This window comes from Phyllostomus discolor, chromosome 3, assembly GCF_004126475.2.
Source record: "Phyllostomus discolor isolate MPI-MPIP mPhyDis1 chromosome 3, mPhyDis1.pri.v3, whole genome shotgun sequence".
NCBI classification, from domain to species: domain Eukaryota; kingdom Metazoa; phylum Chordata; class Mammalia; order Chiroptera; family Phyllostomidae; genus Phyllostomus; species Phyllostomus discolor.
The window spans coordinates 6100992-6124609 of record NC_040905.2 but is presented as its reverse complement, the minus strand read 5'-3'; the positions used below and the strand labels follow the sequence as shown (position 1 = coordinate 6124609).

Sequence of the window (23618 nt, the reverse complement as noted above, 5' to 3'; positions counted from 1 at the left end):
CCACAACAACCAGAGAGGATCAAGCAGTGAGCTCCAAAAGTCGGCAGAGGCAGGGAACCTGGGCAAAAATTAAATTCTGAAATGGCCAATTTCTAAAAATTACTTTGATTTGTAATAGTTTACAAAATGACTTTGATATACCAAAACAACACATGTGCCTAAGCACTCATTGACCAGTCTGTCCTGTCCCTGCGCCCGACGGTGTCTCCCTGAGAGGCCTCCCCGAGGACCCGGACGGCTGGCTGGCTGTCTGTCTGCAGAGGAAGGGAAGGGCGGCCCTTGGGAGCAGGAGTAGGTTGTAGTCCCCCAGAAGGTGGGCGCAGTGCGCAGGCCTGAGGGGCCCCTGGGCTTAGACAGGCCCCGTGCGCCGACTCGTGGCCCCTCGGTTGCTTCTCCGGCGGACAGGACAGCTTCCCCTCCACCGTGCGCTGGTTTCTTCTTGCGCAGCATCGCCGCGGGGCTGCCGGGAGGAAGGCGCAGGTGCAGACTCCAAGGACTTGGAGAGCACGGGCCCCCTCTTTCAGGCGTCCCATTTTCTGATTAGCGCTTTCCCTCTCCTTCCCAGTCCGTACTGGTGGCACTGGGAAGGGGCTGGTGGGTTGGAACGTGGTTCCTAGAAGACCGGCGGTGAGATGTGTGGAGTGAGGAGCACTGAGCCTGCGCGCAGAAACCACAGCATCAGAATGACAGCCTGGGGCCAGGGCAGGACGCGAGCCTGGGGTCGAAACGCAAGCGTGAGGTCCACCAGCGGGAATCAGTGAGCCACTGGAAACCGTAAGCCACGCTGTTATGTAACAAGACGCGCAGGAGACGAACGCTGGGCGCATCCGTTTGCACTGGGGTGACAGCAAAACCGAATAATAGGATTTCTGTCTGGAGAGCGTGGGACACGAGCGGTAATAATGGGCTGTGTGTCTCTGTGAGTGACGGGGCACGGACCGGAACTAACGAGGAGGGAGACCTGCTGTGGCAGGTGGCGGGGGTGTCAGAGGAACAAGTTTGACTATTTAAATATTTTTATCTGGACCTGGGCCTTTTGCAAACCCAAAGTGGCGGGGGCGGGGGTGGGGGTGGCAGGGCATCGAGCCATGGAGCAAAACAGTCTGAGGACAACCTAAAAACGATTGTTTTGTAGTTGTTCATGGTGCGATGTCCCTGGCTAAGAATACCAGGATGCCGGCTTTTAAATAAATGTATTTTTTTAACTCTACCAGAAAAAAAAAACCAGATCATTTTCATTACAGAGAAGTAAAGTGTTAGGTCATTTTAAAGAGACTTATGGGACCCAAACCAGGAGCTCTTAACGCTGGGACCGAAGATTGAAGTTTTCTGTAGGATGTAGCAGGCACTGACCAGTGCTGTCTTCCTGAGGAGATATAAGATGGATAGATAGATGATAGACAGACAGACAGACAGATAGATAGATAAGTAAAGCCTAAACCTGAGGCTGTCATAAAGACACATGATGACATCCACGCTCTAGATAAAATGACTGGTTTGAATTCCGGGGATGAAGATGTCAAAACAGCAACTTCCACGAAGTAAAATCAAGCCAGTCAATTCCCTTGAAGATGTGTCTTGAACGTTGGTATAAAGGTGGACTACTTTTTAAATCATGTCAGCACGGAAATCTCCTAAAAGAATTCACAGTGTGGTGCCCCCTCCCACCCCGGACCTTTGGTGTTGAGAATAGTCACCTCTTACCCTGTGTGGGGGTTTGGCTCTCTGGTTTGTAGAGCACGGCTTCGCCGAGCAGGGCAGAGTCAAACACGGTTCTCATACTCAGAACACTTCCTGGTGGGCTCTGAGCTACACTTTTTTTTTTAAGATTTTATTTATTTATTTTTAGAGAGGGAAGGGAGGGAGATAGACAGACAGAGAGAGAAACATCAATGTGCGGTTGCTGGGGGTTCTGGCCTGCAACCCAAGAATGTACCCTGGCTGGGAATCGAACCTGGGACACTTTGGTTCACAGCCCGCGCTCAGAGCTACACTTTTTTAACTACAGTATGCTGCTCTCTTCCGATCACAAAATTATATCCTGTCCACTGGAGAAAACTTGCAGTGTGCGAAAACAGTATGAAGAAGGGGAACGTTTAAATATCCAGAAATAAGCGTTCTTAACCTTTCGGTGCGTATTCCTTCAGTCTTCTCTCCAGGCAGGTCTGGTCATGCATGCATCGCACCGACCTTTGCCAGACCTTTGCCAGGGACCCATTGTGTTGTGTGAGGTGTCGTGCTGGGGCGAGGTGTTGTGTTAGACAAACGGCCGCAAAGGGGCTGCAGCCCCTGCTGAAGAGAGGACGAGAAAGTGAGCCCTAGAGATATACTGTGGTCGGCGGCCACACGGGGAAGCACACGCTCAGGGCTCTCTACTAGCAGGGGACTCGCACCCCGTCTGCGGGTGAACTGGCGCTCACACGTGCTTTGAACTGCTGCCTGCTTTAGTACTGCACAGCGCACAGGTACTGACTGTACTGGCTGGAACGCACCTCCGAACACTGAACTCTTAGACTGTGGATTCTTCCCCTATTATAAATAATTCTGCAACGCCTCACTCACAGAATGCAAACCTGTACGCTTGTTCTTTAGAATAAATTTTGAAAAGCACACAATTGCGAAGTTAAAGGGCACAGATATTCCCAAGGCTTCTGTTGGATATTTAGGCCCTTAAGGTGAAATATTTACCTACATTTTTTTTTCCAGCACTTTCCACACTTTTCCATCATTCTGCAACGATGGGTCTAATTATATGAAGCAAATCTCAGGTTTTAAAATAGCTTTGGAGAGCACAAGGCAGGGCCCTTTCATCCCCCAAAGACCTGTTCCCCAAATCAAGACTTAAGGCTTTTCGTGCGCCTCCCGTACACGGGAAAAAGTGTGCTCGTCTGGGTGGGGGGTCAGGCCTGTACACTTTCTTCAGCCTCAGGACCCACAGCCTGACAAACCGAGGGTGTTGCAGAAACAAAAGGCTCCTTTTCCCCAGAGGGCAGGGTGGGGGAGAGGGTGCCCTTTCCTCTGGGGAGAGGCAGCCAGGGTGCAGGGCTTGGCAGGCAGGCATTTTCACCCCGCACCTTCCTCGGCAGGCAGCCTGCAGCAGGTGCTGCAAACTGCATGGCCCGGCACAGCAGCCCGGATCTCCCGGTGACAGCTTTGCACTCCCTGGACTGGTTTCCTGGCCCCTCCCATCCGCTGCAAAGTTCCTACTTGCTCCTTAAGGCACGACTCCGGGGTCACTCTGAACACGCCTTGCCCGCCTTCTTCGCATCCTCACCCTGGTTAAGCCGCCCTCTGTCCTCACTGCGCCCTGAGAGCAGGACGCTCTTGAGGTCGGCTTTGCCTCCCCGAGCGCCGCTCAGGCTGGACCCACGGGTGCCCCACTCACTGGGTGCGAGTGAGGGGAGCACAGCCGCCTGGCCACGGGCCCTGTACCCACCGCCTGGGCCTTCACAAACTCCTGTCCTGACCAAAAATGTCCTCGTAAAGTGTTTATGTGAACATAAAATACAATATCCATTCACATTAACGTGTATTTATCATAGTATGTTATATTGTTCCAGGGTGCAGCCAAGAGGGGGGCCCCAAACAGGGATTTGGAATGGGGTCCAGAACTCAAGGTGTCCAGGAAATATTAAGATGTCCTCACCCCCCATCCCCCAGGTGTGGGTTGGGGGAAGGGACACACGGAGCAGGGCCATTGAGAGCTGTTTTGCATAGCAACTAACCTTTGCAGCTAACCTCTGGTGCGGTCATTTAACACATCTATAACCTTTAACTGGTTGCATAGATATGTTAAATAGCTGTGGTGTGCTCTGAGCCAGGGGGAATGGAAGTAACTTCCCCACCAAGATGTACCTGGGGGGCAGGTCCCCCATGTTACAGTGCCTGCATGGGAGCTTGGAGAAGATTGGCTCCATGACATGGGGCCACACCTGCTCAGACTCACGATGGCAGCCCAGTAAAGCTGGAAGGATTTGGGAATGCTGGCAAGTATAGCCCATTGTGGGAGGAGTCGGAAATGGGGCTGCAGAGGAGGATTGGTGCAAGGATTTAAACCCAGACACGCAGCCACTGGAAAGAGATCCACGTGGTTTCACCAGAGTGCAGACCCCTGCAGCCCTGTGAGAGAGAATCACCATGCGGCTTTAGCAGAGAACCACCATTTGGCTTTGGCCAAGTAGCAACCCCCACCCCCCACCCGCAGCTTTGCCAAGAAGAACCATATGGTTTTGGCCAGAGTGGGGACCCTTGCAGCTTTGGTAGAAGAGGACCACGCAGCTTTGGGGTGCTCCCTTTGGCCACATGGCCTGGGAAGCAGGAGAGACTTTGCCTGGAAGAAGGGTGAAAGAACTCCTGCCAGTAGCCCATGAGAAGGTGCCACATGGCTTTGGATCAGTTAGAGATTCTACCTGGACGGTGACACAGCTGATGGTGCCAGCAGCCTGAAACACGGATGTTTGCTTCTTTTCTGGAATTACGGTACCCCGAATTAGGGCAGGGGGAGAAGGAAGCACTGTGGGCATCTGTGGGTATCCAAAAGGACTTTGATATTTTAATGAAGACATTAAGTCACTATTTTAAGTCTGTATGGCTTTAAATAAACATTTCCTTTCCTTTTCACAAAGCTGGCATTGAGAGACGTCTTTCCTGAGGCAGCGGGCAATCGAACCTAGTGGGGGTCCTTCTGGTAATATTATACCGTAACCCCCTTGGCCCTGCGTGTGTGGGTGTGCTCTGTAACAGTTTTTGGCGTCCCTGGGTGGGCTAATAATTGAGCCCCCCCCCCCCCGCCCTGCTTGGCCTAGTTCTGTAACAATATGAAAATATAAACGTCATCTGTAACCAAATAGCCAGTCAAATGTGACCTTCTCTTTAACATTTGGATGTCTATCCTTTTAGAATTTTTCATGTCTCTTAAAAAGAAAGTGATGCTTACGGAGAGAGAGTCGTGTAACCCTCGCTGTGACTGTGTTTTCCAGTTAAAGGGCCAGGAACGGTCCTCCGAGGCACAGCCACGCCTGCAGAGCCGAGCCGCCTTTTCTCCGGCAAGGGACGCGCAGTGTTCATGGCTTTGCCATGGTTTATGGACTTCATTTTCTCCACTGCCGAATGGTTAGGTAGCCTGGGTGTATCCCTTTTCTGGCGTTCATCGTTACTATTGAAATCAGCCACTTTGCTCACTCGTCTAAACATCTGTTTTTAATTCTTAAAAGTGGAACTTCTCAACGGGTTTGCCCAATTAAATCTCTTTAATACATATCGCCAAGTTATCTCGCACTATTACAAATATCTCTGTGTGTGCCTCTATCCACCAATCAAGGGGCTCAGTGAGGGTGGGGCCTGTAGCTTACTCATCGTTGCACAGCCAATGCCTAGCTCAGTGCTCAGCAAGTGCTGGGTGCTTAGTGGTTGTTGAATGAATGAGGAATTGGTGTATGCAAATAAACAGGCCTTCATTATATGGGCCAAATCTTGCCCATGTGGTCACAGAGGTCTACAGTGATAATCCCCTGGCCTCTTCTGAATATCGGTAGCCTAATTGGTAATAATATGTTAAATGTCCGTTTGTCAGTAGAAATTGTTTTCTATACCACACACAACCCCCCCCCCCAAATTATACATTGAGTTTCCCTTAAAGCGTGGAGGATGGTTAGATATAAAACTATGTATCACCGGGGGATTTATAGGCTTGAAACAAGAGCCAAGGGGAGTGTGTGTGTGTGTGATATTTCAGAAATCTGTGTTCTTTAGAAACAGGATGAAATATCTTCCAGCTGAGATGCCTCTCAGGAGAGCCACGCCAGCTCGCTGCCCGTGCTGTGCTTTCCCGACTTACTCCCTTCAGCTGCGTGCGCTCCTGGGCTGGGCCCCGGGCCTGCCAAAGTAAACAGAGGAAAGTGCAGAGCACTCAGCACAGCAAACAGAGTTTGGACCCAGAGCCAGAGTAGGGGATTCCCCTCCTCCTACATTTCTTATTCCTGGTTAACACTGTGATTTCCTTTCCCGACTTCAGTGTGTGACTCTTCTTTTTTAGGGCTCATGCTTCCCAGACAGCAATAACCCAAACGCATTCCAATACCATTGCTACCAGTTTTACGATCATGTTGAAGTGCAGGAGGTCAGGAACTTGCCTAAGATTAATAAATAAATTGGGAATGGGGGAGGGGTGGAGAAGAACATGTTAACCTGATAAAGCAAAGAGAATACCAGCGGGAACATCTGGAAAAGAAAAGCAGTACAGGCTCCTTCTGTGTTAAAACACGTTGTGTGTCTGCTGTAGACACTAGACAGGGAAGCATACATCCAGCAGCTAGAACGTTTGTGTGAACGGAACGCACAGAAAAGTCAGCATTTCACATCAGGGAGAGCGGTGATTCTCCAATGAATGCCTTAGGAACACCTGGTTAGCCATGCGGGAAAAATAAAGCCAAAGTTTTCAATTCCAAATGGATTAAATATTTACTATAAAGAATTAAAATATAAAATTATCCAAAAGAAACACGGAAGCTTTTTTTTTTTTAAGTTTTAGAGCAGGATGGACTTTTAACAGAAGCACAAAGTAAAGAATGAAAAATTTGACCATATGGAAAAAGTGAAACTTCATGGAAATAAACGGGGGAAAAAAATCTCACTAAAATGCAAATAGCAAACAGCCGTGTGTGTGTGTGTGTGTGTGTGTGTGTGTGTGTGGTGGGGGGTGGGGGCACGTTTGTAAGACAATAAAGAGCTGCTATACACAGAGGTCTTATACATATCAGTAAGGAAGTGCTCAATGACTCATCAAAAAATGTGCTACGGATATGAACAAAACTAAAAAGGTTTGTAAATGTTTGTGAATGCTCGACTTTATTCCAATTAGCAAAACAAAGGGAGATATGGTCTCACCTACCAGGCTGTCAAAGGTCAAACTGTTTCATGTTACATAGCAAGTACTTGCTCACATGTGGTTCGCAGGAATGCAAATTGGTGCTGCGTCTTGGAGGGTAAATTCGGAACTACCTGGCAACTGCAAAGGAAGACGCCCTTAGACTGCAGAGTTTCACTGTCGGAATTGGCACCGCAGGTGCGGGGACATGCACGCAGAGATGTGGCCTTAAGAATCTCGTGGTAGCATTATCTCCAAGAGCAGATGGTGAAAAGCAACCTGTGTATCTATCAACAGAGTGTCAAAGAAAGAGCCCGAGGCGTACCCGCACAACGGACTACAGTTTAACAGTCAAGAGGTAACAGGAATGTGTCGTCAGGAAAGACCTCTGGTCTGTGAGAGGGAAGACAAGGCAAGGTGCAAAGCAGGGAGACGCATGCATCCCCGCACACAGCTCTCCCCTCTGGGTCCTCCCGCACACCTGGTGCCCAGCCCCGTGAGCCGTTTAACTACGGGGAGTCAATCACGAAGCCACGGCACTGGCGGAGACCTTGCCCAGCTCTCCTAAAAGCAACCTCAGCTGGAAAATGTTCCATCTTGTTTCTAAATAATACAGAATTCTAAAATATCTCACACGCTCACTCACTGTCCTCGGCTGTTTAAAGACATGTCTAGATCTCCACAGATCTGTAACTGTAATGTCTGCAGACACACTCACGCAGACGCGTGCAAATGCTTGTGACGCACAGAAGATTTCTGGAATGTGGAAGCACAGATTTGTACTGGGTTTGCCTCTGAGGAGGGCGAAGGTCTGGGGTGGTGGAAACATCTTTTCACTGTTTATACCTTTAATGGTTGGAATTTTTACGAACGATGTTTGCTTTCTATGGCTGGATGACAAATTAGTAAGACTTAATGACTTAAAACAACATCTCTTTATTAGGTCACAGTTTCTACAGGTCAGGAGTCCAGTGCGGCTTACCTGTCCTCTGCTCGGGATCTCCTGAGGCTGTGGTGTCGGCCCCAGGCTGCTGGGCCACCTGAGGCCGAGGTCCTGTGCAGAATCACATGACACCTGGCCTTCCTCCTTCCCTGCTGAACTCCGGGCAGCTTGCTTTCCAAGACCGGCGAGAGGGCGAGCTCTTGATCCTCTTTTAAAGCGCTCACCTGTTCAGGTCAGGGCCACCCAGGACAATCTTCCTTTTATCAAAGTCAGCTTCAGGGATTTCAATTCCATTTGCAAAATCCCTTTACCTTTGCCGCTTTCTATCAGCTACTGGCAAATCCTGTGGCCCACTGCACTCCAGGCGAGGCCCTTACACAGCGGCTGGAAAGCAGGAAGCGAAGTTGGCTGGGCCTCCTTTGAGTTCCTGTCCCCTACGCTGCTATTGCCAACCAGGAGCCACCGTGACCCCCGCAGTAATATCTGATACTTTAGAGAGTGTGCTCTGTAGCAGGTGCTGCTTCAAACACTTTGCATATATTGTCCCTTAATGGGCAGAACAGTCCTGCAAAGCAGGAACTCTCATTACCTCCACTTCACAGGTAAGGAAACGGGGGCACGAGCTGATGTAATTTGCTCAAGGTCATCAAACGTGTAAGGGCTGGGGCTAGCACCGGAACCCAGGCGGTCCGAGTCCGGAGTTCTGTGTTCCACACCACACTAGGTACACATTTTGCAGACACAGCAGTCAAAAAGAAATGTTTTAAGTTTTCCAACGGCTGAGGCTTTGTAACAAATAGGCCAACACGTGTGGCCTCAACGACCACAGCATTGATGTCACTCACGAGTCCACGCCTTACTCCTGTCTTCCCCGGGGTGACTGGGAGGCTGGCAGCTGGGACCACCTGGAGGGGCTCCCTCCCTTGTTCCGCCGTGGGTGCTGGGTGCCAGCTGCACCCCGGTGGCCTCTCCACAGGACTAGCTTGCATTCCTCCCTCCTCACAGCATGGTGGCCATTGAGTAGTGTCTTGTGAGAGTGCGAGTGAGCCGGGTGGGAGCTATATTGCCTTTTAGGACCTGTCTTGGCAATTTACGCAGGGTCACGTCTACCGCATTGGGTTAGTCGGGATAGCCGAGAAGTCCCGCCCAGGTTAAAAGGAAAGTCCCACCCAGGGAGACAGGCTCCCCCTCTCAATGGAGCGCGGCCAGGCTCCGGAGCAGCGTGAGGACCCGAGGTACTGCCGTCCGTCTGCCTCGGAACGTTTGACCAGAGTGTATTCCTCCATGCCCCAGCTAGCCTGTCTCCAGATCGCCCCAATCATTTCGCTGTCGTTTTCTTTAAAAGCACCCCCAAAAAGATTCCACCGTCTCAGATTGGGACACCACACGTCTGCCAGTGTGAGGTCATTTGGATCGAACACGGTAGCAGGAACTGTTTGGTATTTCTCTTGGCCTAGTGTACGGTGAAGAATCACTGAGATGCGAAGAACTGTCAGCCAGGGAAGTTTGAGAACTTCCGTAGACCCTCATCTATCTATTTTCCTGATACTTGCTTATGCACCCCCCCCCCCCGCCCCCACACCCCACCCCAAAGTGAACACACACAGTGTGAGCCAGCCTTTCTCTGGGGCAAGGCCTTGTTTCCTGGGCCTCCCGCAGGGGCATCTCCGGGCCTTTTGCAAGGCACCTGTGGGCAGGGGGAGGGGCATCAGTTCCCAGCTCTCCCTCCCTGCTCCGGCCTCAGTGTGCTGCGCTCAGCCAGGCACGGGCCCCTCCCTTGGGAGGCCAGCCTCAGTCCTCACTGGAGCCTTCTGCTGCCCTGGAGATTCTGCACCCCTGCGCTCTCTGCCTCTGCCCAGTTACGGCTGCTCAGGAAAAGGTGGAGGCATTGTGAAGGGCTGCGGTGGGTTCGGCACCCGCCCCCCCCCCCCCGGATGAATTTCCCTTTGAATCCCTGGTGAGATGAGAAAGTCCTTTCCCTGCACCAACATGTCTTTGCCCTGGTTTCCTGTTGACCGAGATCGGGGGCTACCCTCCTCAGAGAGCACTGAGCCTTTTACATGAACACATAATAAATGGTAAATGCACAGACGTGATCTAATTGCAAGGCCTTGCCCCCAGAGTTGAATCAGGGTTGGCCAGGGCGAGCCTTTGGGCCTTGCCCCACGTGGCACTGTGAGAACCGGAAGCCAGAAGGACTTGCAGCAGACCCCACGGACCTGGAGCCCCAGCGCTGCGCTGGAGGCTGGACTGAGGGGCGCGAGACTGTTTACAGACAGCACACACCTAAGGTGAGTCTTGGGGGAGTGAGAGCTGCCCAGACGTGCGAGTGGGGGAGGGAAAGCCTCCCAGGCAGAGGGAGCAGGACGCGCACAAAGGCGGGCCCGCGCATTCCGCATTCCGTCCTGGGCTGTGCGGTGCTGCGTCCTGGGCTGTGCGGTGCTGCGGGGCTCCGTGCAAGGAGGCCGGGCGTGATCCTCAAAGGCCACCGTCAGGGGCAGAGGGACCACATCCCTGATTTGGTTAAGGGAGGGGCGATTTTCCTTAGATAGCTTTCCTAGCGTTTTACTCTCAGATTGTAAGCACCCCCAATTCCGAGGTAACTGGCACCGAATCCATAGGCATCTTCGTGCTGCTACGCCCTCGCCTTGGGCGCCAGCTTTGAGCTGGGAGGCGGAGGCCAGGCCAGGAGCCGGGGAGAAGCTCAAAGAGGCGAGGAGACAGATTGTCCCCCGGGCTCCAGGGGAACCAGCCCTGCCGACGCCTGATTTTAACCCAGGGAGACCAATGCTGGGTTTCAAACACAAAAACTGTCAGATAATACATTTGTCTTGTTTTAAAGCACTGAGTTTATGGTCATTTGTTACAGCAGTAGAAGAAGGATAACACAGCATTCACACACACACCCCTCTAAGTGGGCCATACAGCTTACCCTCTCTCTTCTGTGCTTTCTTCTCACTCTTTTGTAGTATTTTTACCCTTTCAAAGATCCCATGGAAGTTATTTCCATCCCATTTCTCTTGGATCAGTACGTCGAGGTGGGGACACGCGGCTTGCAGAGCGATTCGCTCTGGGTTTCATGCCCTGGGACAGGCCTCGGGCGCCTGCCACTCTGGGGGAGGCCGGATGGGCCAGGGGCGGCCCGGTGCTCATCCGTTTCAGAACGTGGAGAAACACCAGCTTCTCTGCTGGCCAGGAAACCAGGCCTAACACTGAGACCATTGTTCCAGGCAAACACCCTGGAGGTCCAGCAAGAAGGAAGTGCATTTATATGTGGCTCTCTGAGAAGATGGGGCCACGCAGCTGACAATGTGGTCCTTATAACTGGCCTCCTATGAATACCTGAAAAAGCTCCAGCCACTCCCTGTGACGGATAGCGGAGGGCCGTGAGGTATGACCACTGACATTTAGAAGTGGCACGCTGCCTGCCCTCTGGTAGGGGATGCCAGTCCACATTTTATGCTCCATTTGGCACCACCCGCATATTTGGGGGAAATTTTCTCCCTGCCTTCCCCTTTGTGTGATTGGATGGTATTGCTGACCTGGGCACCTGGGCACCTGGCCAGTGCTCTTAATTAAGCAATGAAGTCAAATCCGTACTGAATGGGTAAAGGCGTGTGAATTCAGATGGATGCTTTAATAACACACAGCTGTCTGAGGAAGATCAAAGCATGTGTCCAGGTAATTACGGGGCTGCTGGGGTTGGACGGCTGCCCGGACCTCGGAGCAACACTCGCTGGCGCTGCTGGGCATGCAAACCCAACACCTCCTGGCGAGGGCAAGCAAAAGTGCAAAATGATTCAGAAACTCACGCATTATCATCATTATTCCTGGGAAGTAAGCCGATGCCAAGGGGACACGTGTGGCCATGCTGTGGTTTTATGCAAAGTGCAAGGCAACCGTGGAGAATGATTCATTCATAGGAGGTTCTCAGATGGCAATGGGAGCCCCTGAGCCTCCTGGCTTGGGGCTGGCTCTCACGTGGGTCTTGGACTGTCCCTGGGTCAGGTGACACACAGTTCAGTGACAGTCAGAGCCATGCGGGTCTATCCGAGGTGGTAAATCCACGTGGACGCAGAGAAGCAGGTGGACGGCTCGCTGCCCTGCTGGGACAACTGCGCCAGCACCCATGGCCTGGGCTTCTGAGGACCCCTGGGTGCCGGGGGCTCACGTCAGACCAGACCTGCTCCGCGGCCTGAGAGCCGCGCCTCCAGTAGGAAAGTGGAGATACCGATCTCACAAAAATGAAACCATGCCGCTCCAGTACTGGTTTTTACTTTCTAAGTATTCCCTACAGGTGGTTTTGCATATCATTACATGGGTCTGCTTCACCTATTAGCATTCCGCTGTTCAGTAACTGAGGGCGTAATTCTCTAGTTAAAGGCTTTTACGTGGTTTCAAGGTACTTGTTTTTTTTTTCATTGTCAGCAGCCAGCAAAACTTTCCTTGGTACACGTACCTGTTAAGTTCTTCAGAATAAATTCCTAGAATTGGAATTTGGAATTCCTGGGTAAAATGGCTTAGACTTTAAAGACACATTTACTAAATTCCCTCCGGCAAGAAAGGTCTGCTCCACACCAACGATGCCCGTTCACTTTACACTTCCTGCCCACACTGAGTCTTGTGGATCTTTCTAAACTTTGCCAAACTGACAATCAGAACAATTCATTGCTGTTTTCTCTTACATGTTAATTAGATCCGATGGTTTGGGGTTTACATTTAAATGAGGATTTATTTCTATAACAGCAATTATACTTACAATAATTTGCAACCATTAGAAACAAGCATTTCTTGATAAAACAGATAGGTAAAAAGTACCCTAATAAACAAAATAATACCTATAAATTCATAACAAAACTAAATCACAATGCACCTCTGACCACAGCTACAGAGTCCATTAGAATTGCGTTCAGCATGTCTTTCACCCCAGGCGTTACTAACACAGTAACTGTTGTCGAAGAGAAGTGGCGAGCGGCTTTTCCCAGGAGACCCCGAGACTTAGGGTCTGCATCCACGTGGGAGGATTTATATGCTCTCCTGCACCAAGGCAAAAAGGCCATCAGATTTCCCTGAGGCACTGTGACAGTGCAGTTTTGCGCTGGGGGAGTCACATCATGAGATGAGGGGATTGGAAATCAGGCAAAGAAATTCCTTACGGGCTAGAGCTCCACGATTTGAGTCCAGAGGAGATGCCACGGGAAAACAAGTGGAAACCTATCTGCACGTTTGATCGCTGGGTTACTATGTGTGGGCAGCATATACGTTATGTTTCACAGCCAGGACGTCAGGATTATGTAGCCCGATAGACGTCACTTTGCTGGGAGCCCAGGGCACACGAGCAAGTTCCCATGATTTCTTCTGTCTGCCCGGCACGAGTGTGTGCCGGCCTCCGCAGGAGAGCACAGAGCACCCAGAGCGACGGTGCTCTGCTGCCAAAGAACGCACGGGGGCAGTGAGCACGCCCTCTTTCAATCCTGTGTTTGTGGTAGGCGTTGGGATTGTGGCTCTCGGGAATTTGGTTTGGGGTACCTGCCGATCCCCAGCTTTCCGAAAATAGTCACAAGGAGGAAAATCACAACATGAGATTCTCTTCCATCCTGTTTTTTTTTTTTGTCCTGAGAGCATGGGGTTGTCACCACTGAGGATATCCTCAGGTCCCTCCAGCTGAGGGCACGGGTTGTTGGGCCTGAGTCAGGTGGCTAACCGGCTGGCCAGGGGCTGGGGACACGAGGCGACGAGCAACATTCTCTCTGCCTGCACACACCAGCTGTCGGGGGGAATGTGGGGTTGCCAGGGGTCCAGGTCTGTGAGAGGTCTGTCATCTTCTCCTGCACGGCCTTGTTTGTGCTGGGAAGATCTCCGCCCCAGCACTGCCCTTCCAGAAGCACATTAGCGGGTCTGTCACCTCATTTCCACGGGAGATCAGTTTCTTTGCCTCCTGTGATCACGCAGGTCTTTGCTCACTCGCTTGGGCTGTCTTCAGGAGCGGCTCTGGGTCTTGGGAAGGCTGCAGCCAGTTTGGTGATGCCTATTTTGTCCCAGGTTAAGCCATAAAAGGCTTATGGGCTTTAAGCCCTAGAAAGGCAGAGAGCAGGCTTGCTGACGGGAGGGGAGGAGAATGAAGTGCACCAAGAGTTGTGGCTCCCAGGTGTGGCCCCTGGGCCGCAGCACAGACACCTGTCAACCGGGAACTTGTGGGAAATGCACATTCTTGGCGCCTACACCAGAGCTCTGAGGATGGGTCTCAAGCACTCTCCGTTTCAGCCTGACTCACAGGTGACACTGATGTCTGCTGGTGTGGGAGGCGCTGGGAGACAAAAAGGAACCAGGCGGAGGTCTCGGAACTGGGCGGTGGCACCTGGAAAGCAGGTACGGAGGCCTGCCGCAAGGCGCAGGGCTGGTAGGATGGGACGACAAAGGTCAGGGCGCAGGTGAGGAGGGAAATGCTGAAGCCCAGAGTTCAGGCAGCCCCCTGATGCCTGAGGGTGAGTGACATCGAGGGCTGAAATCAAAAGACAAAAGGGAACCAAGTGCTCCCAGGGTCCAAGGTGGGAGTGGTCCTCAGGGACAGTGTGTGGGGGTGAGGAGGGTTTGGGGGAGTAACACAAGGAGATATCAAATGAAGGGAACTGAGAATGCTGATGGATAAAAAAAGGTCTAGCTGTGACAGGGTGAGCAAGGACCATGGTAGCCCCTGGTCCTGTCCCCTTCAGATGGGGAAAAAGGACTCAAGTCAGGAAGCACTCCAGCAGCCAAAAGAGCCCAGGGTGGGTCTGCATGACGGGGTGTGGGTGGGAGGGGGTAAGTGGGAATTTTAACCCATAGGCACCAGGGGGGTTTGGCCCCCAACTAAGGAAAACGAGGCTCGGGGTGCTGAGTTCAGGGCGAAGGCCCTGGGGGCGGCCAGCATAACCGGGATGGCTCAGGAAGGTGGCAGCGTGGGTGGGCGGGACAGGTAAGAGGACGGAGGACATCCAGGGGACAGACGTCACACACAGGCAGACGAGACACAGCCCAGCCGTCGGGCTAAGGTCGTGACACGAACTCCTTCACTAAGAAAAGGCACAGAACCGGGGCACGGGAGGCTGGCTGTCGTGTTTCTGGAGGTGGCAACCACAGCTTTCGGAGCCCACGGCGGGGACGGGGAACACTCCTGATGGTGGCGGTGGGAGCACAGGCAAGCCCACACTTAACTGTGTAGGCACAGCGTCACGGGCAAAGGGGACCCCCGTTCTAATAAAGGAAGTCAGAACAACCCCCAGATTTTCACTGTGACATTCTTAAGGAAGGCCCTATGTTTTAAAGACAGTCCTTTGTTTAACATAGAGAAAAGCAGAGTTTCATAATTTAGTCAGGAAAAGTTATACAAGATCCAGACTTCATTTCTATGGGTTTCTGAAGTCACATGCTTTTGAAAAACCTCTACCTTAATTTACCCCCCACAATATTTACTATTAAACCAACCCAACAGATACAATAATTGCTCTCCAAAGACAGTAACAGACTGTAAGGCCCAGGAGGCTGTAAACTATAACGGATTACGACCGACTGATGGACGACAACAATGAAAACTGAGCTGAAGGGCTGGAGCCGTGGTACGATTCACAGAGCTATCCAACTCCACAACCCAGTCTGCTTCGCGTCAGCCAGGCACGGCCGCACCACTTCCCAGAGAGGAGGGCACGCAGCCACCAGCGCCGAGAGTCACGGGTGAGTGAGGACACGCGAAGACGGCGCGTGGTGCGTGTGCCACGCAAGCTGGTGCCTGTGGGGCGCGGGCTTTTTCATGTCCAAGCAACGTAAACTGTGCGTGTGTGACGCTGATAGCATGAGAGTCCCTTCGCTAACCAAGGCTAACCGTTTTTGACAGAAGATCAACCTGAAAGAAAAAAAGGAAACATCAACTTTTCTAAGACTACTCGGGACAAAAACGCGTCGTCTCTCAGTATCAGGCCGATTTTTTTAAAAAATGACACAACACTGGTGCAGTATTTCAGAAGAGTGTGCAGACACACCGACAGCAACTAAAACCATTTCACCGGCACATTCAGGAGCTCACATTCGAAATGACACCGCCGGAGAGTCCTTTTCCGGCTGTGAGTTCAAATTCTCTGGTTATGAGCCACATGTCGATACTGTGTTCATGTTAATTTTTAGCAAACATTTTGTTAAATTTAGTTATGCTTTCCCAAACAGTTAACACTGCAGCACACGAGATTTGGGGGCACTTTGGGAGGATGCTACTCCAGCCAACACACTGCAGTCATTTCCTGAAGGGACTGTGGAACAATAACCTCGATCTAATGTTAGTTGCTGCGTGTACGAGTATCATGACCATTTCTCACAGGCCCGCTGAAGCCGATTCCGCCAGTCATCTCAACGCACGACGGCACCTGGCAAAGTAGACTCCCGTCCGGACACGCACAGGGCAGAGAGAAATGGGAGCGTTCCCTAGTCACCTCCTTCGTGAGCTCGCTCACTTTGGCCGTTTCACTGTTTCAACATCTCGGGAAAAGGAGGATCCAAATATGATGCTAACTGTCCACAAATGAGTCTCCCTAAAATCTGAACTGTTTTTCATCAGGAAATAGACTCCCTTAAAACTCTACATCCGGAAAACTTAACTGGATGCTGACCTCACAGAGCTATTAGCAGAGCTAGAGGAACAGAAGAAACAAGGGAATAAACGGACCTCTAGTACTGCACTACATCTAGACGGAGAAGCAGAATTACAAGTGTATCGCTTTAAAAATGTGTCCATGCCTGCTGAGCAAGAGAACTCAGGAATTATAGTAGTAACATAAGCACCTAATATGTGTCCTAAAACTCCCTGTAATGCGGGCTGCCCGTCACTGTCCCGGCCGAGCCGGGCTCCTCGCAGCTGCCCCGTGGCCAGCTCAGACGTCGATGCGGATGCCGTGCTTGGAAGACATCACTTGTCTGGCCCCGGTGAAATGCATGGCCAGGGAACAGACGTGCGGCAAAGATGCCGTGACCACCACGTACAGCCAGAATGGCAAGGGAGGAGTTTTCCCAAACGGGCATATCCACAAGCCGTGGCGAATGCCATCACGGACGTGGTGTGAGGTCCAGGACATGAACACCATCCAGGGCAGGAAGCACCACGAGTCTTTGAGCTTGAAGAGGTGCATCAGGAACTTGAGGGCCAGGGCCACGGCGGGGATCACCGTGGAGCAGTGCAGGAAGGGCCTCCGAGGGAGATTCAGCGCAGCCTGCCGGGGAAAAAATGTAACACTTCATTCGAAACCAGGGATCCATCAAGGGGCTGGGGGAAAAAAGGAAGGGATTAAGCAAGATCTTGGGTTGGCCAATAAGTCCGTTAAGCTTCTTTTGTAAAATAAAAGACACATTTTTCAGATTCACCAATAACGTGACTCATTTGGATATTTCGAGCGTGTCGGCTATTTTCTGTGAGGCATAATGTTGATTGTTCTCAGTTAATGTCTTGGTTTGATCGCCATCGATTTCAACTGGTCTACCTGACCATGGAGCATTGTCCAGTGAGAAATCTCCAGCACGAAACCTCGCAAACCACTTTTGACATGTTCAATCAGTCACAGCACCTTCTACATACACGGCACAAATCTTTTTTTTGCATTTCAGTTGCATTTTTACCTTTCTTGAAATTATAAAGCATAATATGCCAAAAGTGTTGTGCATTTCTTCCACCTACAATATTAAAATGGCTATGCAAAAAGCCACCAATTTTGATTTTTTTTAAAAGCACAGCTGTCACAATACAATCTAACAAAATTGTTTTGAATGAAGTTAAACATAAGTAAGTGCTACTAGCACCACCTTAGAGAAAAAAACAAACGAACTTTTGGTCAACCCGATACACATCTAAAAGTTGTGCAAGTGTATTGGTCAACCCAATACACAGGCACAGGCAACGGTGTGGTGACAGCCAGAGGAAAAGGGGGATGGGGGAGGTGGGAGAGAGGAAAGGGGGATGGCTGGGGGTGGAAAGGGGCTTCACTGTGGGGGATGGGCACACGATGCAGCCTGCAGAACATTTGAAACCTGTGTGGCTTTAACCAATGTCATCCCAATAATCTCAACTTAAGAAATTACTTAATGTTTAAAAAAGGATCTATATCAGCACAATGCTATACTTTACCTGCACTATCTCATTTAATTCTTGTAACGGTCCCCTGAGCCGGGGATTACGTCACAAAGAGGATGCTGGGACAAGGAAAGGCTAAGCACCTGCCCTGCGCTGGGCGGCCTGTGGTGGAGCTGGAACCGACCCGGGTCCCTGCCCGACTCCGTGGCTACAGTCGTAACACCACGGCTTCCAAATGAATCAGAGTCCGCAGGGCTAACAGCCCAAATATCTTTAGAGATTGCAACAAGAGAGATAAATTCCGGAGCTTATCCTAACCTCTACCATTTGTCGTTAACCACGTGCTGAGGAGTGGCGTGTCACTGCCCCTTTAGTCCTCCCAACAACCCTCCGAGGTCGTTCATGGTATACTCCGCATTTTACCCACGAGGAAGCTGAGACTGAGGGGAGAAAAGGCGTGCTAACAATATACACAACCCTAGATCCGAACTCAGATCTTCTGACTCCAATCTTGTACTGCCTCCACATAGAGCAAAAAAAAAAAAAAAAAAGTTAGATTTGTCTTTAGTCGGGAGTTGCTGATTCCGCATGGGTCGAGTCTCTAAGCAAGTGAGGCAGCCTCTGAGAAACGCCTGGTACAGCGCTGACGCGTGACGGGAAGAAGAGGCCGCCACTTCCCATTGTTCAACACGTACCTATGGAGCACAGCCAGGTGGGCTGGGCACTGTTCGAGGCCAGCGGGGGTAGACGACGTCCTTCCTCTATGAGTTTATGTTTCTTTCCATGAGATGTTTGCAGATCACAAACACGTACAAAAGGCAGACACATCTGCTGACACTAGAAAGTAGTATCTGACCTGCCACGCTAAGCCTGGCTCATGTGCGAGGCTGGCGGTCCCTGCATGGCCGAACCCCTGACGACGTAATGAAATTCTGCAACTTCTCCGCCAGGGACAGTGCCCTGAGCAGCCCGTTGACATGCACACCTGTGGCTCCCAGAGGGACTCGGGAATGAATCCACCGAAGTCCCGCCCCAGGCCTGGGATCATCTTAAAGCCATTCCGCGGTTAGGGAGCACCCGCAGCAGCTGCGTGCTGGCGATAAATCATGAAGAAGATGCGGGCAAACGTGAGTGGGGTCCTGAGGATGAACATGGACACAGGGAGGACAGGACGGCCTTGAGGATGACCCCGCTGCCTGTGTGCACCATTGGGGGAGTATTGATACACAGTGCTCCAACCATCCAAAGAGGCGGATGGATGGGCTTTCTTATTTTAAAATGTGGCTCGTCTTCTACAGCTCTAACTAAAACGATGCTGCAAAGTTCAACATAGCGGAGCTAACGACCTTAAAGGAGAGAACTGAAAAATCAAACGGACACGCTTCTTACCTTTAAAGACAGGGATCTTGCTTGGAGAAAGTGGTCTACGTCAATCACGGAGGCTAAAAATCCAGCTAAAAGGATTTCTCTCCAGTCGGCCTTCTTCTTGACCCCAATGACGATGGCCCAGGACCACAGGCCGATCACGCCGTGCACGGCGTTGTCGGAGAGGGCGCGGGACCAGGGGTTCTGCTGGAGCACGGGGAGCTGCAGCAGCCTGTCGGCCACGAGGCAGAACAGCCCCAGCCCCAGGCTGGAAAGCAGGGGCTTGGTGCTGCAGGACTGGAGCAGGGCCTGGGCCTTCTCCGCCTCCGAGGCCATCACAGACCCCGCGTCAGCGCACCCGCCACGCCATCAGGACACCACGGGCAGCCGGTTCTCGCGGCCATTCCCCGTCACCCTGACGTGGGAAGCAGAGAAAAATATTGACATGAAGGTTATGGGCTGCCACACAATACTATCAAAACGTTATCAGCAGTAACTTCACAAATATACAACCAAGGCGTAAGACTGGTATTTTTTTTTAAACTGGCATCAGTTAATTTTATTTTTCCTAGCTTTTTTGAGATACGATCAATTTGGTACACTGTGTAAGCTCAAGGTGGGCAACTTTATGATTTGATATGCACACATACTTTGAAGCGATTACCACAGTAAGGTTAGTGAACACACACATCACATTGTCACCTTTTCTTGTGTAGAGAGCATTCAAGATCTACTCTCTTAATAACTTTCAGGTATAAAAAAGGCATTTCTTACATGTCATGTACTACATGCTAAGTGACCCGAAGAGGACAGCTTTGTAGGAAGGACGGGTTAGATGGGCATGTGTGTCAGGGACGTGCGAGAGCCCGCTGTCACCCCTCTCTCTGAGGTCCTCTCTCCCTCAGTAATGCTCACTACACGGCGGTGGGCACCCATCCCTGCACCCAACGACCATAGCACGTTCCACGCTTCTTGTGGTAACAGCATCCCCTTCCTTCGGGAAAACGGCTCATCACAACATCCAAACTCCAGAGCTGACCAATTAGGATTCTCCGTCTCCCTTGTTAGTAATCGTGATTAATTAATAACGTCTAATTAGTAATCATTTCCCAGTAGTGATTGATTAGTAGTGATTAAATGAGTGATGGAGGTGGTCCAGGCTGGACCAGACTCCTTTCCAGAATTTTCCTAAGTGGAGCTGGTGAGGAGTGTTCATTTCCTTCTTGCAGACCCTGGGCTCCGAGACACGGGGCAGCCCGGGGAAAAAAGAATCGTAAGGATGTCAAGCCCTCAGGCCCAGCGCCCAGTTCCCAGAGCTGCCCTCCACTCCCGCAGCTTGCCCTCCACGGCTACGAACTGCCCAGCATTTCCCCAGGAAATCCCTTCCTCCTCCCTGTGGCCTCCAACCGCAGAACCCCAACTAATGTGAAACGTCTGTGCGGAGTGCTCACCTGGCACAGAACACCAAAATCGCTTATCCAGTTCAAGTTACCCACAGGGTGTGACACCTGAATTTTTTGTTTTGCATTGTTTTAGTTCTGAGACTAAAGAGTAACTAAGCGATTCATTGAGAATGACGGAACTTCGATTCTGTAATAAAAACTACAGACAGAGCATTGCATATTTTAAACTTTATAGGGAAATGCAAGAGACCCAGAATAGGAACACTTTGAATCAAGGTGAAGCACTACACCATTCGATTTCAAGCCATATCATACAGCTACAGGGACCAGGACTGTGGTGTGAGGGCCTGGTCGGGTGGCTCAGCTGCTTGGGCGTCGTCCTGCAAAGTGACGGATTCCCAGCCCTGCACGGCATGTGCCTGGGTGGGGACTTTGTTCCCTGGTCAGGGCGCTTTCGAAAAGCGACCAATCAGTGTTTCTCTCCCTTCCTTTCTCTTAGTTTACCGTGGAGTATATGGAGTAACTTCTGGAGTATAATCGTGTCGATTACACTCCAAAGAAGATAGACTTTATTGTCAATGACAACAGCAGACGTACACGTAAAAGGAGCCATCTGCAAACCAGACAGAGGTCACGGAGGTGAAGAGCCTGACCGCCCAGCTACAGGGTCAGCAGAAGCACCGCAAAGTGAGACGAGTGCTTCGAAAACCACACGTGAACACAAACAGGTTCAATTTTTATTTTTTTCCCCCCGAAGCCTGAGGGGGGGAAAAAAGAACAAAGAACTAGCATTAGAAGAAAAAGTAAATATGAAAAATAAAGAGAACATTCTCTATTGGCATTCAAGTCAGGAAAAAGCAAAGAGGGTATCTGCAAAGCAGCGTGACTAACATCAACAGTAACACGAGCACACTGTGGGGTGCAGAACTCTGAGACAAAAGGGTCGCTGCCGGATTCCAGACTCGGGCACCTTGTGGACCAAGGTGACAGTCGCGAATTTTGGGCGTTCTGCCTCAGAAATTACAACGCCTATGTACGATTCCTTGGAAGAGAAGACTGAGGGGCAGGACTTCCACATCTCTCAATCTCTGGAGAGAGGGGAGAGGAACGGAGAAAACTTGATCAATACAGCAGAACAGAAAAGGGAAAAAAGCAAAGAAAACCTTACCCCTGACCCCTGCCTCCCCAAAAGCAACTAGGACCAAGCACAGCAAACACAAACAGCACAGTAAATGTTAAATTTCTCTATTAAGAGACAGATTGAGACAAAAGAAAAGATCTACTTTAAGCCTCTAAGTTTTGGGGTAATTCATTATGCAGCAATAGTTACGAAACAGCTTCTGTTTTTAGAAAGGTGTAATTATGGTCCCAGAAACACACAATTCTGAAGTCGATTCCTCTCCGACTATTGGTGCAGATATTTAGATTCCTAGTCGAGACAGAGAAACTTAGTAAGTGCACGTCATCTTACTTACCGTCTCTGACCGGGACACCTAAGTGACCCACTTTTATTCTTTCTTTGTTCTCCCCTCGTCTAACTCCTGCTTCTCCCCCTACACATAGACTGGACTCAGGCACCTCCCAAATTGTACAGGAGCCTTCTGTTTATTTTACATACTCACTTTTTGGGAGCAGGTTCCTTAAGAACAGTAATTATCATTTTCTTTTAAATCTGTCGTGCATACAATCTAAAGTGCACAGGTGTTTAATAAATATTTCCTTGTACTGAATAAAAGGGATGAGCAGGTAAGCAATCCTCAGCCTTGGAACGAAAGCTGTGACTTCTCTGCTCTGAGAGCCAGTCTCCTACACCACACATTTCTCTGACTTGCAGGAACCAGTTTCCGTCATTGCCAAACTCTGACACATCTCATCCTCATTACAGTAAAATGCAATCAACCGTGGGGCCTTCCAAGTATTCACAGCAGTGATCTTCCTTTTCCTTAACTCCACAAACACATAATTAACCAGTAGCTTAAATTATACACTATTATGTATTGTCTGCCAATAACCTCTTAAGACATATTTCTGCCAAAACAAATCAGAGCTAACAAATTCCCAAGGTAAATGTCATCTCCTACTTCACCCCCTTCCTCTCCCCTCCCCTACTCACAAACATCTACAAAAACTCGAGGTTAAAAGCACAATATAAAAGCGGAAAACTGCCTTTACTATGCCTTACAAACGAGTCCTTTTCACTGAACTGGAGTTGCTGCGAAGCTTGTCTTTCTTTAACGCTACAACACCCGAAGCAGATGCCAAATCTAATGTAGCTAACTTGCAAAGAAACACACACCTTGCTCACTTTCACGGAAACTTTTTATAGCCTGCATACAAAACGTTTAGTTCCTACGACCATTACGAATAAAACCTACGATGCTGCATTTCAACGTGATGTTTCAAGTCTCAGCAAATTCTCACAGTCATTCTTTCGCCAGGTTGTTGCGAGGCCATAACTTTTAAAACGATTAAGAAAACAGGGCGGGAAACCGTGGCGTCCGCAGGGAAGACTCAGTCACATTCGTCGCATCCGTGCCTCCCAGGATGGGGAGCGCCCAAGGGCTCTGCAGCCAGATCACGATAGCAGTGGGCAGCTCTAGCAGCTCCCCGGTGCCCACCCCGCCCCAACCCCCGGCTCCCCAGCTTGGGTCAAGGAAACGCCAGCAGCGTGGAGCCTAGGGGAAGACGCGACGAAGCGGAGGGCATTGCAGAAGTCCCAGGGCACGGACGGTGCCGGCCCGCGAGCCAAGCACACCCTGCTGGCTCTGGGGTCCCGCGCGCCTGCCGCACCTGCACGCCCTCCCCATCTGGAACCCGGACCTTCCAGGCTTCAGGCTCGGCTGGTCCCTGCCTCCGGCCCCACGCCGAAGGCGCAGTTTCGCAGCACCCATCACACCCCCTCTCCCACCCAGCCCTCCGCCGCAGCTCCGTGGCACCCACCCTGGACTCCCGCTC

At 50.9% G+C, this 23618-nt stretch overlaps 1 protein-coding gene and 1 non-coding gene across 3 annotated transcripts; one reads left to right on the top strand and one right to left on the bottom strand.

The window, feature by feature from the left end:
• Nucleotides 1-1258: 1258 nt before the first annotated feature.
• On the top strand, nt 1259-1382 carry LOC114514429. Its single transcript, XR_003686059.1, has one exon. It is a non-coding gene; the product is annotated as a small nucleolar RNA SNORA25 (small nucleolar RNA).
• An 11131-nt stretch (nt 1383-12513) lies between these two features.
• On the bottom strand, nt 12514-23594 carry TMEM267 (transmembrane protein 267). 2 transcript variants are annotated; one of them, XM_036020167.1, is made up of 3 exons: nt 22286-23594; nt 19285-19675; nt 12514-17041 (listed from the first exon to the last, which is right to left on the bottom strand). In XM_036020167.1, the coding sequence occupies exons 2-3, from the start codon at nt 19594-19596 to the stop codon at nt 16706-16708; spliced, it is 648 nt and encodes a 215-aa protein (XP_035876060.1). In that variant the 5' UTR covers nt 19597-19675; nt 22286-23594; the 3' UTR covers nt 12514-16705. The 2 variants fall into 2 exon arrangements, with proteins under 2 accessions (XP_035876060.1, XP_035876061.1); XM_036020168.1 differs by having other exon boundaries at nt 23454-23592.
• Nucleotides 23595-23618: the final 24 nt, after the last annotated feature.

Bases quoted from the DNA above. Each gene is read 5' to 3' on its own strand.
- TMEM267 (XM_036020167.1), bottom strand. From the start codon at position 19,596: ATGGCCTCGGAGGCGGAGAAGGCCCAGGCCCTGCTCCAGTCCTGCAGC. The intron at 17,042-19,284 runs GTAAGAAGCGTG...TTTCCCCGGCAG, and splicing joins CAAGATCCCTGTCTTTAAAG to GCTGCGCTGAATCTCCCTCG.